This window comes from Pleurodeles waltl, chromosome 10 (genome assembly GCF_031143425.1).
Source record: "Pleurodeles waltl isolate 20211129_DDA chromosome 10, aPleWal1.hap1.20221129, whole genome shotgun sequence".
NCBI classification, from domain to species: Eukaryota; Metazoa; Chordata; class Amphibia; order Caudata; family Salamandridae; genus Pleurodeles; species Pleurodeles waltl.
This window is the reverse complement of record NC_090449.1, coordinates 502196556-502212299: the sequence shown is the minus strand read 5'-3', so window position 1 is coordinate 502212299 and position 15744 is coordinate 502196556. Positions and strand designations below refer to the sequence as shown.

The following is a 15744-nucleotide window of genomic DNA, read 5'->3' as shown; positions in this document are numbered from 1 at the left end:
ATTACTAGATGTCTAGTTGAACCTGGAGCATCCTAGTTCTAAAAACTGTTTTGCTAGTAGAAGCTGTAAACTGTTACCAGGGACACAAGGACACAGAAATGGACAGAGAATGGATCTGAGTAAGTGCTGTATAATGTAATTGTCCTTGTACTGCAGGACTGGAGATCCTTTGTCAGTCATACAGAGTGCTGGCTGACTTTTCCAACTTTCAAAACAAAGACTGGTCTTTTGGAAAACTTTTCTGAAGGGCACCTCACATTCCCAAAAGTGTATTCTACAGATGAGAACTGTGAAGAACCAACCGCTGTGAGAGAAAGACCAACCATTGAGGTAGCTGTAAAGTAGCATGATGATGTAAATTAAAAAGTACAGACTACACATCAGTCAGCAAAAAAAAAAAAAAAAAGAAGCAAATGCGTGAGGTCGAAAGAGGCTGTAAACAGGGCAGGCTAGGCCTTGGAAAGAGTTTAAGTTATTACTTTGCTTACAATGACATCAGGTGTTTCAGTACACACCATATGTCGAATTAGCAAATGAGCATGGAACAGGGTGACTAAGTTCAAAACCACTCTAACCAGGCCACTGGTAAACCATTACAAGCAATTTTAATACCATTTCTCCCTGAAAACCCATTCCTTCCCATTATCCACTGCCTTACCTCGATACTGCAGATGATTGAATGACTTCAGTGATTCCAGTGAAAAGAAATCCAGAGAGCCGTTGAGCCTGGCCACCACAACCCTGACAACATAAAACACCAGATTAGAAAAGAGGTCAGAGGCCTTGGATAGCGAAGATCTACAATGGGGGGAGAATGCTATTCTCGATGTTGTACATAAACCACTCTTCTTTAAGGATAATGTGACTGTTCAGTATTCACAAATCACAGATAAGTAGCAGCAACAGCCAAACAATCTATGTGCACACCCACTACTAATGCTCTCATTTTGATGCATATTAACCAACGGTTCTGTTTTCACTCATCCTTCGGGGAGGTTACCCTGAAGTGTTCACTCACGGAAAAGGGTTGTGAGGGGGAGATTTAAAGAGTAGAAGATATTAGAAGGGTAGATAAACTGGCTATGAGAAAAGTGGTTAAAAAAAAAACAAGAGTTTCGAAGGGGAGTGGAAGAGTAGAAGATTATAGAGTACTGAATAGAGAAGGGAATTAGGGCTCAGCAAACTAGGATGACTGAGGAACTCAAATGTGGGATGGTAAGGCTGTGGTATCCTGATATGGGGAGATCTAAGGATTCTGTAGAGAGTCACTATATATGATTATTGAATCGACGCAGAAAGACCAAACAAGAAAGGGAGCTTGAACAACACAGATTAACACAGCAGATGTGAATATTGTCTATGCAGTGTTGCTTTTTTACTGCCTGTGCCATCACTGACCAATATTCTCTAATTGCCGGGCTGGACATCAGGAATGTGTTTCAAATCCATTACCTATTATGTCTGCTCTACAGAAAAGAAGAATGTGGCTACTTACCTGTAAAATTAGTTTTACATCTTGAAGCTCCTTCAAATTTACATATGGAGCATTATTCCCCCATCTAGTAAACTGGTCTGGAAACTGTAAAGGTAAAAGATTTCTTTGTGAGCGTGAACTAAAGGCAGAGCTCAAACAGGGCCTTACTATGAAATAGACTAAAGGCCAAAGTGCCCTAGCAGTAGCCAACATCTTCTATTTTATTTCCATCAACTCCCCCTTCCTGCAGTGTGCTGAGCGTTCAAGTCAATCTAGAGAAACTTTGGGCTGCAAACCTATTGTTATAGGTAAGGGACTTTTTTTTGCAGCACAAATCTCTTCTAGTTTTTCATGTGATGTACTGATTTTAAAGTAGTATCAGCCTTTAGTGTAGCCGTACCCTACACTGCGAGTAGATGAAAATCGTGCTTAAGTACATTTTGTCTTAAATGAGCCTCTCTCTTTTCTTGACAGTAAGTCTGTATAACATCATTAAGTAAATGTGTACACTAGAATCCTTGTTGGCCCCCTACAAATGTCTCAAAAGTACAAGTTACTTACCTTCGGTAACAATATATCTGGTAGAGACATATTCTAGTTGCAGATTCCTTACTTTTGAATTCCCCCAGGCATCAGTCTGGATCTGGAGATTTTTCTTCTAACAGTATCTGTGCGAGCCGTCAGGTGGCGTTGGTCGACTCCATGGGCGTTGTTGCCGTCGTGATGACGTTGCGGTCATATATAGGCGCCACTCCAGCTGACGACTTTTCACGACTTTCCACGCCAGTAGCGCGGAGCCATGAAGAACACAGAGTGGTGCGCCAAAACTAGGGCCCTCAAGGGGAAGTTCCTGTCCCCAGAAATCAGTTTGCAGTGCGGGGAGGATGGGTGGGTCGGTAAGGAATCTGCAATTAGAATATGTCTCTACCAAATATATCGTTACCGAAGGTAAGTAACTTGTACATCTGATAGAGACTTTTAGTTGCAGATTCCTTACCTTTGAATAGATACCCGAGCAATACCATCCCCGGTGTTGGGGTGCGATCACACCAAGAAGTCCTGCAGGACCGAATGTCCAAAGTAGCCGTCCCTTCGGACCGGAGTGTCTAGGCAGTAGTGTTTGGCAAAAGTGTGCAGAGATGCCCACGTCGCTGCCTGACATGTCCAGGACTGGAACGTCTGTGCTAGCGCTGTGGTAGCAGCACTAGCTCTGGTGGAGTGAGCAAGCAAACCTTCAGGAGGTTGCTTCTTAGCCCGAGCGTAGCACATTTTGATGTATACGAGTATGCATCGAGAAATGGTCCTCTTCTGCACTGCCTTTCCCTTCTCCACACCCACATATCCCACAAAGAGTTGATTGTCCACCTGGAAGTCTTTGGTACGATCAAGGTAGAACACCACAGTCTGGACCCAAAAAAAGCGTTGGAGTCTCTCCTCTTCATGTGAGAGATGTGGGGGTGCATAAAAGGTAGGCAAGATGATGGACTGTCTGACATGGAAGGGTGTCGCTACTTTAGGTAGGAAAAAAGCCCTTGTGCGAAGTACCACTTTGTCAGGATGTATTGCCAGGAAAGGTGGCTTAGATGAAAAAGCCTGGGGCTCACTTACTCTGCGGGCAGAGGTAATGGCAACTAAAAAGACAATCTTGACAGTTAAGAGTCGTAATGGGCAGTTGTGAAGTGGCTCAAACAGGGCACACAAAAGGTATGTTAATACCAGGTTTAGATCCCTTTGGGGCATGATGAATGGGATAGGAGGAATGAGATGTGTGAGGCCTTTAAGAAACCTCCCAACAATAGGAGATTCAAATAAAGAAGGCTGATCTGGTAACCTCAAGAAAGCAGAGATAGCAGAAATATATTCTTTAAGAGTGCCCAGGGTGGAGTTCTGCTGGGCAAGGGAAATAAAAAAAGAGAGGACTTGAGAAAGAGGAGCAGATAGAGGATCAACAGATTTGTTGATGCACCATGCCACAAATTTCTTCCAACTACAGGCGTATACGGTTTTATGGAGCCTGGTTTCCGGCGGAGACCAGAGGCCTCGGATCTCCGCCTCTCCCATGTGGCCGGCCCATCCCAGGAGTGACGCATCTGTCACGACTGTAAGATCTGTTTGGGGAAAGGAGAGGAATCTGCCTTTGACCCAATCCTGATTTGTTAACCACCACTGCAGGTCTCTCGCAGTTCCTTCTGAGATCTGAACCTTATCGGAGAGAATACCCTGATGCTGACCCCACTGGAACTTCAGGTCCCACTGCAGAGTCCACATATGCCATCTGGCCTTTTGAACTAGCAGGATGCAGGAGGCCATGAGGCCCAGCAGCCTCAGAGTCATTCTCACTGAAATCCAGGATAGAGGCTGAAACACCGGTATCATAGCCCGAATATCCTGGACTCGCTTTTCGGGGGGATATGCCCGAAACTGCACTGTATCTAGAACAGCTCCAATGAAAGGGAGCGTCTGAGAAGGAGTCAGGTGTGACTTCGGCACGTTGATAGTGAACCCCAGCGAATGCAAAAGGTTCGCCGTAGTCTGGAGGTGTGAGACGACTGTCTGGGGCGAATTCGCCTTCAACAGCCAATCGTCGAGGTAGGGGAAGACTGGGACCCCAACCTGCGCAGATGAGCTGCCACCAATACCATCACTTTTGTGAACACCTGAGGGGCACTGGCAAGGCCAAAAGGGAGCACAGTAAACTGAAAGTGACGAATCGTAGGTAATGATGGTGGGCCGGCAAGGCGGGAATGTGGAAGTATGCGTCTTGCACATCCAACGATACCATCCAGTCTCCGGGATCCAGGGCAGATAGGACCTGAGCCAATGTCAACATTTTGAACTTCCCCCTTCTTGAGGAAGAGGTTGAGGGACCGAAGATCTAATATAGGACGAAGACCCTTGTCCTTTTTGGCACCAGAAAGTGGCGGGAATAGCAACCACGACCTACTTCTGGCAACGGAACAGACTCTATAGCTTCTTTGGCCAAAAGGGCCTGGACTTCCTCGCAGACAAACACCATATGATCCTCCGATATGAGATTGTATGAAGGTAGCATGGCTGGAGAAGGTGTCTCGAAGGGGCGGAAGTAGCCCCTTCAGACAATCTGGAGAACCCACCCGTCTGAGGTAGTGGATTGCCATGGGGGCAGGTGATGGTGAATCCTGCCGCCAACTGGTTCCTGGTGTACCTGCGGACTAGGAAGGTTTGGAGGCTGAAGAGGGGGCTGGGTGGACTGGGCAACCCGCTGGCTACCTGATCCCCAGGGGCATGGGAACCCGCAGCCGTGCAGGGGCTGAACAGCATGCTCGGGTCGATGGCCAGGGGGGAAAGGATGCAGTAGGGTGCCCCTTCCATAGCCACGGAAGGGGCGAAAGGCAAACTGCTGGGGTCTAGGAGCAGGCGTGAGGCCAAGGGACCAGGCCGCGGCTCGGGAGTCCTTGAAGCGCTCGAGCTCTGAGTCCGCCTTGTCTCCAAAGAGACATGTGCCATCAAAGGGCATGTCCATCAAGGATTGCTGGACATCCCCTTAGAAGCTAGATGCTCTCAGCCAGGCGTGGTGTCTCAATGCCACCATCGATGCAACCGATCTGCCCAGAGAGTCGGCCGTATCCATTCTACAATGAATCATGAACTTCGCTGTGTCCCTCCCATCTGTTACGGCTTGGAAAAGGATAGTCCGGGCCTCCTCTGGAACTCTAGTCAGCACTTGCGCGACCATATCCCAGAGAGTATGGGAATGGCGCCCCAAAAGGCATGCAGTGTTCACGGACCGCAGCGCTAGACTGTTGGAAAAAAAACAACTTCAGCCTCAAGTTGACCAGTCTTTTTGATTCCCTATCTGGGGGTGCGACCGAGAATGCACCAGATGAAGAGGAAGCCTGGATGACAAGGCTCTCAGGCGTGGGGTGTTGGGTGAGGAATTCTGGGGCTGTTGGCGCAGGCCGATGGTGGCGGGCAATCGTCCTATTCATAGGAGCCCCTGTGCAGGGTCTGGACCAAGTACCCAAAAGGACATCCATCAGTGCCTCATTAAAGGGAAGAAGGAGTTCTGATTAGGAAGACCCCAGCTGAAGCACATCGGTTAGGATATTAGGCCTACCCTCCACAGAAGGTAGCTCGAGGTCCAAGACCTCAGCCGCCCTTCTAACCATCATGGAGTATAAGGCACCCTCCTCCGTAGCCACGGTAGGAGGAGAGAGCATAACAGTGTCAGGGGAGGTGTCTAGACCAATGGAATCACCCAAATCCTGCACCCAGTCCATTTGGGGGTCAAGCTGGTATCCTAAAGGGTCCAACGTCCCCTCCAAACTTGCCCCTTATCCATCCCCATAGGCGTAAGGGTCTGGATCAACCCTGGGCCCAGGAGAGCCCATAGAGAACGGAATCGGCATCGAGCTATGTCATTCTGGCTCCGAGTCGTCGGCTATGAGAATGGGATCGACGTCGATTGTGGGCCCAACCAACGTCAGAAGCGTTGAAGTCTGACCCGACACCGGGGAAGGTCGATGGGGCACAACCGGCGTCTGGACGGATCCACGACTGGATCCGGAGGAGCCGCCCAGAGCCGTGACCAAAGCTGACAACTTCGAACCCGAGGGGCCCCCCACCAACTCACCTGTGCCCGAGGGCGCCACAAGTAGGTCGGTCTGCCCAGAAATGAGACGCATTGCCTCATAAAAAACTCTTTGAGCTGGGCAGGGGTGGCTACGGCTCCCGGGAATTCAGAGAAGCGCGTGGTCAACCCAGATGAAGGCTCAGAGGACGGAGGCCTAGAGCGTTGACGCTCCTCCTGCGCCGCATCATCCGAGCAATGGGGTGAAGTGAGAGAATGCTTGTCCTTCTTCACTTCTTCTTATGACCCGAATGTCCCGATGACTTCGAGGACGAAGAGTGGTTGTGACTCCGCAGATGGCCTCGAGACCTTCCTCTCGAATGAGACGTGAGCGCCATGGAGTCAAGTGTCAGCCAGCCATGAGCATTAGGGACCTCTCCCTCAAAGCTTTCGGGTTCATGGCCCGACACTCGGAGCATGACTTCGGGTCGTGATCGCGCTCCAGGCACCGGAGACACACGAGGTGCGGATCAGTCACCGACATCGTTCGGTGGCAGGAGTCGCAGGGCTTAAAACCGGTCTTGCGGGGCATCCCTTGAAGCATCCACAACCTCGTCAAAAAGAATTGACTGAGGTAGCTCTCTCCGGATCTGCGCGTAGGCTGGCGTGGAAAGAAAAGAACTGACGTCAACGCACCGGGGTGGCGCCTATATATGACTGCAATATCATCACGGTGAACATGACGCCAATGACGCCCGCTGGGTCGACCGGCGCCAGCTGACGGCGTGCAGAGGTACTGTTTGAAGAAAAATCGCTGGATCTAGACTGACGCCTGGGGGAATTCAAGGGTAAGGAATCTGCAACTAGATGTTTATCAGATAGAAACTTTACCAATGAATGTTAATGAAGCCCGTTTTTTCCTGGTGGAATGCACTTTTGATTTCCTTGTAGGTTTTTCCCTGCTAATGACTAAAATAGTAAAATAGTTTGGACTAGCCATCTTGCTATTGTTCCTTTGGATACAGATGCTCTGTATGCTTGGGTAGCATGTGGTACAAAGAATTTCAAGTAATACGTAACTGCTCTTTTTATGTCTAGTGTATGCAGGGGTTGTTGGGAAAAGGCAGTAGATAAGGAGACCAATTAACATGTAACTACTGGGGGTACAAAGTTACAATTACTTCTCACCGGAACACTGTTTTAGGATCTGTGGGTCTGGTTCTTGAATGGTTAAGGCTTGAATCTCATTTACCCTCCCAAAAAGAAGTGACACCTATAAGGAAAGCTGTTTTTTAATGTGTGGTGTTTTGGTGTAGCCTATTGGAATGGTTCATGAGTGACTTCAGTAAACTTTGCAGAACGAAACTCAGATTCCACATTGGAGTTGGTATTGTATTAGATGGGTCTGCCTTCTTTGCATCCTTTAGGAATCTTCTAATAATGGTGTTCTAAAAATAGTGTACATCCCCCTTTCCTTTAACATACAGTAAAATTGCAGATAAATGTACTTTTAGTTTGGTATATGAAAGTTTAGACTTTAATGAGTACATTAGATATTTCACAAACAAAACCTTGTTTGTTCTGCTTTACTGTATATTTCCTCTATTAAACCGTATAATGAACAGTTTCCACTTTGCCGCATTACATGTGTAAGTGGAAGGATTCCACTGCTAGCAACGTTAGCAAATCCGCTCTTTTGGGGTATTTATCACCTGATTGTATGTTAGTGTTAATAGGTATAAATAGCATGTCTGTTGTGCCCATTGATGTCTTTTAAGAATCGTTGTCATATCTGTCCTTTTGGTTTGTAATTGCTGATCAAAATTTAAATTAAGGGGGGTGGGGGGGTGGCTGAGTTCCCAACAAGATGGCCACACACGAGTGAGGCGCAGTGACTAAATCCTAAAACCCCACCAGGCATCTGGGGACATAGGCTGACGCTAAAGACTGGAGGACTGGCGGGGGTGAAAGAGGAGGCGATTGCCCAAGCCAACGCCAATTTGGGTGCAGGAAAATCAGAGGCCGTGAAGGCAGGCCGAGGCCGATATGGGAGCGTGAGGAGGCCCGGTCGATGCAGACGGTCGCTGGAGGCAGAGGGGTATACCTGGTCCTGGTGAAGGAGGTGGCGGTTTGGCTGACGGAGCAACGCATGATCCGGACGGGAGAGTGATGGCCTGAACTGGTGAGATCGGACCGGCCTGGTTGGTGAGGGCTGCAGTAGGCCGCTGCAATGGGGCAGTTTTGTGCTCTGTCACGCTCCACAGAGGCAAGAGGCAGGGATGCCAATTGTCCCCACTAGTATTTGACGTGGTGATAGAACCACTGGCTGCCTGGGTTCAACAAGATCCTCTCATCTGGGGAATCCAGGAAGGGCATAGGTGGGAGGCCTGGTCCTTGTATGCAGATTTTATGTTGCTATACGTCACAAGACCAAGCCTTTTAATTCATAGGATACTACACATCCTACACACCTACGGGTAATATTCAGGATACCACATAAATTGGGACAAGTCCCTGGCCTTTTGGTCAACAGAGGGGGAAGCAAGATCTGCCACCCGAATATGAGTTGCCCTTTTACCAAGAACGGGTTCATATATCTGGAAATATATATCACACGGAGCCCGGAATCATTAATTAAAGAAAATCTTCACCTTCAATTAGATCGCCTTTGGGGCGATATATCACACTCGGGCATTTCCAATATCCTTAATGGGCTGCACGGCCCAATTGAAAATGATGACACTCCCTCAACTGTTATATGTTCTACCAAATACTCCATATCCAGTTCCCAAAGATTCCTTTAACAAAATCAACAGTGAGCTGCGGGTCCTCTTATGGGATGACGGTAGTTCACTTATTGCCCTTACTTAGCTTCAGAGAGGAATCTTTGAGGGGGGCTTGGCAATCCCAGATTTCCAAGCCTACTATTAGGTATCCCAGTTAGCCACAGTGAACAAATGGATATTTGCAGACAGTGACACACCAGCATACAGGATAGACAGAACCGAAATGGGAGAAAGGGGTTACCCTGAAATACTGTATTCTAGGAGGGGAGAGTCTGGCCTTCCCCCTCAGACACTAGCCGCTGTTTGAGCCTGGAGAGAGGTTACAAAGTTATTAGGATGGGAAAACATATTGAAGAGTACAACCCCACTTTGGGATAGCGACCAACTGGGCGAGATACTTAAACTGGGGGGTTTTAATAGATGGGATCTCATTGGCATACAGCAACTGGGAGATGTGTGGAGGAATGGAAGGATTATCTCATTTGAAGAACTCCGCACTGAGTTTGAAATGGCAGACTCAGAGACATCAATATATACAGTCAAGTCATGCACTCTGACGATACATAAAAGGAGGGAGACACTCCCCGATGCATCCCCATTAGAGGACAGATTGTTGTTGGAACCACTCCCGGACAAGGCAGTATCAGTGATGTATAAGAAGATATTAAATAATACCCCGGATCCTCTGCATAAACTTCGGGAGGCCTGGGAAAGAGACATAGGCCCCACAGAAGGTGAAGTCTGGCAGGAGGCCCTACAGAGCCCACATGAGGTGGCGATCCGAGCCCAGTGTCGCCTTATACAACTCAGACTCCTACATAGGTCATGCTATTCCAGATCCATCCTACACTGCATGGGCCGGAGTGACACTTTTTTATTCATGCAGCAGGGAATGCGGACAGGCAGAAACTTTCTTTCACACTATATGGAGCTGGCCAGTCATTCAGGGCTTCTGGTCCCAGGTGGTGTTGGAGATGTCCCAAGCAACGAGCCTAGATGTTCCGCTAGAAGCAAGGTGGCTTATTCTAAATATCACGGAGAGGGAAACTGGCCCAGACACCAAACAATATGGCTGAAACTAGCGACTGGGGTGGCCAAGAGGGATATAGCTAAAGCGTGGGGGACAAACAACCCTCCATCGGTTAGGGACTGGAAACATCACATAGATTGGTATCAACAAATTCAACAGGAGATCTACAAAGGTAGGGGAGGACTAAGAAATATGAGAAAATCTGGGCCCACTGGCTCAACTACAGAGGCTTCTAGATGGGGGCTGGATACGGGCTAGGCATAGAGTACCCTGAGGCACTGACTGGTAAGGAGGGTTCTGATATGAGAGGGTTAGACTTAATTGGAATATTGAATAAGGGTGGCACTACCCGACCGATATGTCAAATTGAAACATTGTGTCATTTGATCGAATAGCAAATTGTGATCAAGATAATAATGATGACAATAATTATATTATGAGCATTTAAGTACTTTAATAAAAAGAGATAAATAACAAAAAAATGAAATTTGGTGGAAAATTGTACGAAATGTTCCACACCAGTGCAACAGCAGTGTATTGCATTTGGAATGAGGGTATAGGTATATGGATGTGAAGTTTGAGCATTTTTGTGTTTTCTACTTTTACAAACAGATCATGTCTGGCATATTCCATATAATGAAGATCTAGTCTATTATTATTTTCATATTTCCTTCTCACTCAAGTGACTCTCCATCGTCTGTCATGCTTGCTCAGTTTGTCTGCCTCTGAGTTTTGCTCTCCTGATAGATGGACTGCAACCAGAACAACGTTCTTGCTGGCAGGGTATATTCCTATTTCCGGTCTAGTCTTGAAAGTGGATAGGATTTCATCCCATCTTGTTTGTTGATGCAGAACACTGGTCTGGTGTTGTCTGTCTGTATTTGAATAGTCTTCCTTTCTATCGGTGAATGAAAACCTATTAAGGCTAGAAAAACTGCCTTGAGCTCCAGGAGTCTAAGGTGCTCTAGCGCCTAAAGTCATGCCCATTGTCCCCAGATTTTTAGGACCACCTGCGTGCACAGCAACCTGTGTGTGAAGCATAGTTGTGAATCACAGTGGGGTCCTGATCAGTAAAGTATGTGCCCTTTGTCATGTTTTTCTGTGACCACCATTACAATTCCTTTAGCACTTGCTGCGAAACAACCACTAGATTGTTCCTCTCCCCTTTAACTGTGATCAGTAATTTGCAAGGCAATCCTACAGTGGTTGCATGTGTAGTCTTCTCATTGGGATAGCAGATGCCATGATCCCTAATAACTTCATAACTGTCACCTCAGAGGCTAACTTGTGGTTAAAGTGATCTTTACCTATAGTTCCAAAATCCTCTTTTTAGTGGGTAACACAGATGTTTTGAGGGCTTACTTCTGCCAGTGGAAATGTCTTTTGTGAGGGATGAGGTGAATTTTTTGCATACTGATTGGAATTGCTTAACATGTTGTTGTGCAGACTTAATCCCAAATAGTGGATACCGGAATGTCTTCTTAAAGAAAAAAAAGGGTATTCCTGTGTAGCAGCCCCACCTCTCGGAGGTATTGCATACACATAAGCACCAAGTTTGCCACTGAACGTTTTCTTTTTCTGTATAAAGCTGTAAGATTGGCTTCAAGTCGTTCTTTTACCTTTTCTTTTCTATGCATCAAGCATGAAGTCATGAGTGAAGCTGGTCTTCTTTTTGCATAGAGGAGAAGTATCTTTCCTTTTTGCCTTCTTCTAATCTTGATACTCTTTGGAATCAAAATGGAGTCAGAAAGCTTGCCTATCCAGATGTCTTTCTCTTTCAACCCAGAGGATTCCTTTGTTTTTGGGGCTAATTTGACTGTGATTGTTCTTTCAGCGCTTACGATGGTTTCTTCCCCCACTGAGTCTGACAATCCGGCATACTCTAAGTGGCTTTTCCAGGGGCTCTGTAGGCCTACACCTTTTTGGCATCAAAGTAATCTCTTTAGAGCATAATTCAGTGTACTCCATCGCCACTGGTGATGAGTTTGATGTTGAACTCAACCTAATATGCTTGAGCCTCTTTGGTGTCTTCTAAAACATCCATGTAATTCTGCAGCTGTTGGCCCAAATCCTTAAGGGAGCTATCCTTTGCCTAAGCCATCCTGTAGTGTTCTCCCCTTTGTTTTTAAAGTATTAGGTTGAAAGGCCACACAAGTTCAGCACCCTCCGGATGTGTACCTTCGGTAGGTATAGTTACACAACCTCTAAGAGTTGTTCCTGGCCAACTTGTGGTGTAACTTTGGCCAACACCTAACTGATGTCTTTTCCATCATCCTCCTCAACTGTACAAAGAAAAAAGTGATACCAGATGGTCTCCTAACAACCAGTCTCTGATACATGTGGTTGAAGTCCAACAAGAAAACCAGTTTCCCTGAAGTCTTGCTCACTGTTATGAAGGATTCCTCTGAGTTCTACTCAAGCTTTTGGCAGTGTCTTGTGCTCAAACGACAATGCTATTTGTTTTAATTGTGGATTACCAGCAATAGTCAAGTTTCCTCCAAGTGTAGTTTGCTGACTGAAATATTTATACCTGGATGGTGTTCACTTCTTTTTTGATGTTGTTTTGTAATCAGTTTCTCTATGGTAGAATAATCTCTGCTTCCAAACTCAAAGGCATAAAAAACAGAATTTGAAGATTGCATCAATTTGCTGGGGCATTGCAAGCTTATTTCAACATTTTAGGAAGGTCTTTTATGGCTCTGCCTGTGGTCGATGTCCACAAAGAAAACCTTTTACATTTACATCAAGTTTCTGATGGGGGAATAATGTACAGCTTATGAATCCAGAGGAAATTCACACTGCAAAACGTGTTGTTACTTTAAATCCAGACTGTTCAACCCAGAATCCGAGCCACATTAAACTTGGACGTCTGTGCCAACCAACAAGGAGCTCATTTTACAGCATGCCTGCATAAGGGAAGGGAATGTTAATGTTTTACGTACCTGTGATTTTGGAATACAAGTGAGGTGATGCCAGACAGGCCTTCTTCATTGCTACAGCGCAAGGTTCCTTCAATTGCGTCCCACACCTAGAGGAGGAGAACGTTAGTCAACGGCTCTGCTGTAGAAGGTGGCAGCGGGCAAGTTTTCATACATAAAACAGATCCAGCAACTTCAGAATGTTCCCGTCATTGTTTCCTCCTTTATTAATCCTATAGGTCTTGCAGTATTTGTATTTTTAAACTAGATTTACACCAGTAATACCAGTGACCTAATAAAACGATATACTGCAGCATTTCCATGGTTTCAGAAAGAGTCACTTTTTTTTTTTTTTTACTTTAAGTGGATTACATTGCGTATGATGCAAATTTTCAGCCCACTGATAATTTGTGTCAGCAACAGCATTAATGAGCTAAAAGCAATCAAAGGCCTTCAGAGTATTTTTACCAGGGGTTGAGACAGTGTCAAGCATTTCTACTATTAACTTTTGTGCTGTGTGGCCTCACAGAAACTTCATTAGGAACAGCACACATGACATCAATATTCATACAAACGAACGGTCCTGTTAGAGGGAGAAACCTGCCCTTTGAAGTATAAAATCACCCACTGTATAGAAATATCTGGTTACATGAACATCTCTGTGCACTTTCAGTCATGCAGCAAACTTAGATAACACTGTGGATATGTTATGGAGTGGGTATAGCCACATTCAAACACTGCTGTAACCCAGTCTTCTGAGAACATCTACGCATCATAATTAATACTTGAAAATCTACCACCCCTTGCTATTCAGTTAAGGCATGGCAAATAGAGCCATATACATCATGCCTATCAATAGGACTGCAAACTCAACCACTTGAATAGCCCTGCAAATTCCTAGACTAATGTGGTTCTCCTCATACCTAAAGAAGCATCTGTAATAAGAACAGGAAATTTAACAGTGGTTTTGTACTGTCATTTATGAAGAAATGTCAGGTCGTGATTGATGTTTCAGGTTAAGGTGCATCCTAGTTGCTTTCTGCATCAGTTGGTGAAGTGAAACAGAAGGCACAAAGTTAGGTTAAGAGGCCTAATGCCTTTGCCTACCTCCAAAGATCCGTTACTACGTCCAGCCACAATGAGATTGCCCTGCAGGGCTAGGCTCCAGACTGAGCTCTCAAAATCATCCATCCACGCATGACCTTGAGAGCTTTTCCCATTCACGAGGAAAGGATCATCTCCAAAACTCTTTCTGCGGGAGCTTCCACACCCTTCTTCCACACTGCAGCCTGGAGAGTGAGTACTGCTGGCCATGGCAGAGAACAAAGACTGTCCATGGTTAGAAGAGGAGAGCTCCCGGGGACTGACGGCACCCTGCTCATCATAGGCTCGCTGCACCACGCTGCGGAAATCATAGCTGCTACTGCTGGAACCCGTTACTTGCTGGTGGAACTCCCGCCCTGTGGCTGCCTGCTCCAAGAAGTTGGTGTCAATCAAGCTACTGAGGTCTGGCTGGTCGGAAAAGAGAATTGTTTGGGTGGGTGTAAGCCTGCGCAGCACAGGGTACCCATTCTCAAAGGAATCCTCAGTTGCTGACTTGGAGTCTGAGAGGCGGTCCCAGCTGTCCTGGTAGTCAAAGATGCCACTGCTCTCTCTCCGCAATCTGTTGTAAAATGAACCGAAGATACCAGGGTTAACAAGGCAAAAGTTAATACTTGTGCCAAAAATCAAATAGCGAAACAATGTTTCATGCCGAATTAAACCAATTAGGAACACAATGGTCTAGGGCAGTGTTTCCCAACCTGTGAGTCATGATCGGAAGCCAACTGCTGGAGGCTCGTGAAAGTCCAAGCAATAAGTAAAGATGCATTTAAATTCTGTATTTATCTTGTAACCTTTTCTGTGTTTCAAAGACAGAGGTCAAATGCCAGTTTATGTCTTCTGACAAATTGGTGCTTTTTTTTTTTTTTTTTTTTTTTTTTTAAACTTGGCAACTGATGTTTACAAATTCCTATCACTTTGCAGTCAGAGAAAGAAAAGTTATGTGAATCTTGCTGGGGTACAGCAAATGTAAAAGGAGAAGCTGTAGGATGTCATTTTCTGTAACACAACACAATGTAAATAAACGGTAAAAAATGAGCAGTTGGAAAAGCAACAATAAATGAACATTTTCTTGCAATTTTGAAGTGTGATTGAAAGAAAGATTTTAATAGAATCAAAACAAATCAAGACACTTTAGTTGGTGATACATAAATTATAAATAGTCACTAAAACCTGATTTCCACACATTATCATTTGTGTGAATAATGTTTTATCAGTAAAACTGTATTTCTGCTCAAATTCAGTGCACATTTCAATGTAAAATGTGCTGTCTGAAAATGACTAAATGAGTGTGCTATTAGATCTTCTCTAGTTACATTAAAACATTGTCTGCTGCATTTCTATCAAAGCTAGGTGGGTCGCAAAAGTGTCATTCTAAAAATTTAGGTTGTGATTCTAAACATTTGGGAAGCACTGGTCCAGGATAACAAAGCCAAGATAGAATGGGACTAGATAGGGAAAATGGCACAACTCCAAAACTTAAAAGCAGTAATGACAAGCCATTTCAGTAGAGGCAATTCATCAGTTCGGCATTTCACTCTTCAATGTTGGACTCAACATGGTAGGAAAACAACACCACTGCCCATAACAATATTGTTGGATACCATCCAGGCACTTTGCGAGCATGCAAAAATGATTGAATGATGAAGCTTTAGTTTTGCCCCGACGCTCACATGCGTGCACGCACGCACCCCCCCCGCCTTTACTGGTGAAGTTAGGACCAACAATGTGTTTCTTGTTTTGCCAATAACTTTGGCAAAGTTTGACAAATCTTCATGACATTTTCAAAACTAGTACGCCAACTAGTTTAGCTGCAGTCTTGAATGTTTTGGGGTGAGTCGTCAAGCGGGACAGAGGGTAAATAAAAGGGGGGGGGGGACACTTTT

General features: G+C 45.6%; 1 protein-coding gene across 3 annotated transcripts in view; it reads right to left on the bottom strand.

Moving 5' to 3' along the window:
- Positions 1-15744, bottom strand: part of SCAP (SREBF chaperone) — a 657412-nt gene that overhangs the window by 68979 nt on the left and 572689 nt on the right. For all 3 annotated transcript variants that reach the window (XM_069210888.1, XM_069210889.1, XM_069210887.1), the window contains 3 exons: positions 13865-14420; positions 12782-12867; positions 659-741 (listed from right to left, as the gene is read on the bottom strand). In XM_069210888.1, coding sequence (XP_069066989.1) covers positions 659-741; positions 12782-12867; positions 13865-14420 — 725 coding nt within the window. The remainder of the gene's footprint in view (positions 1-658; positions 742-12781; positions 12868-13864; positions 14421-15744) is intronic.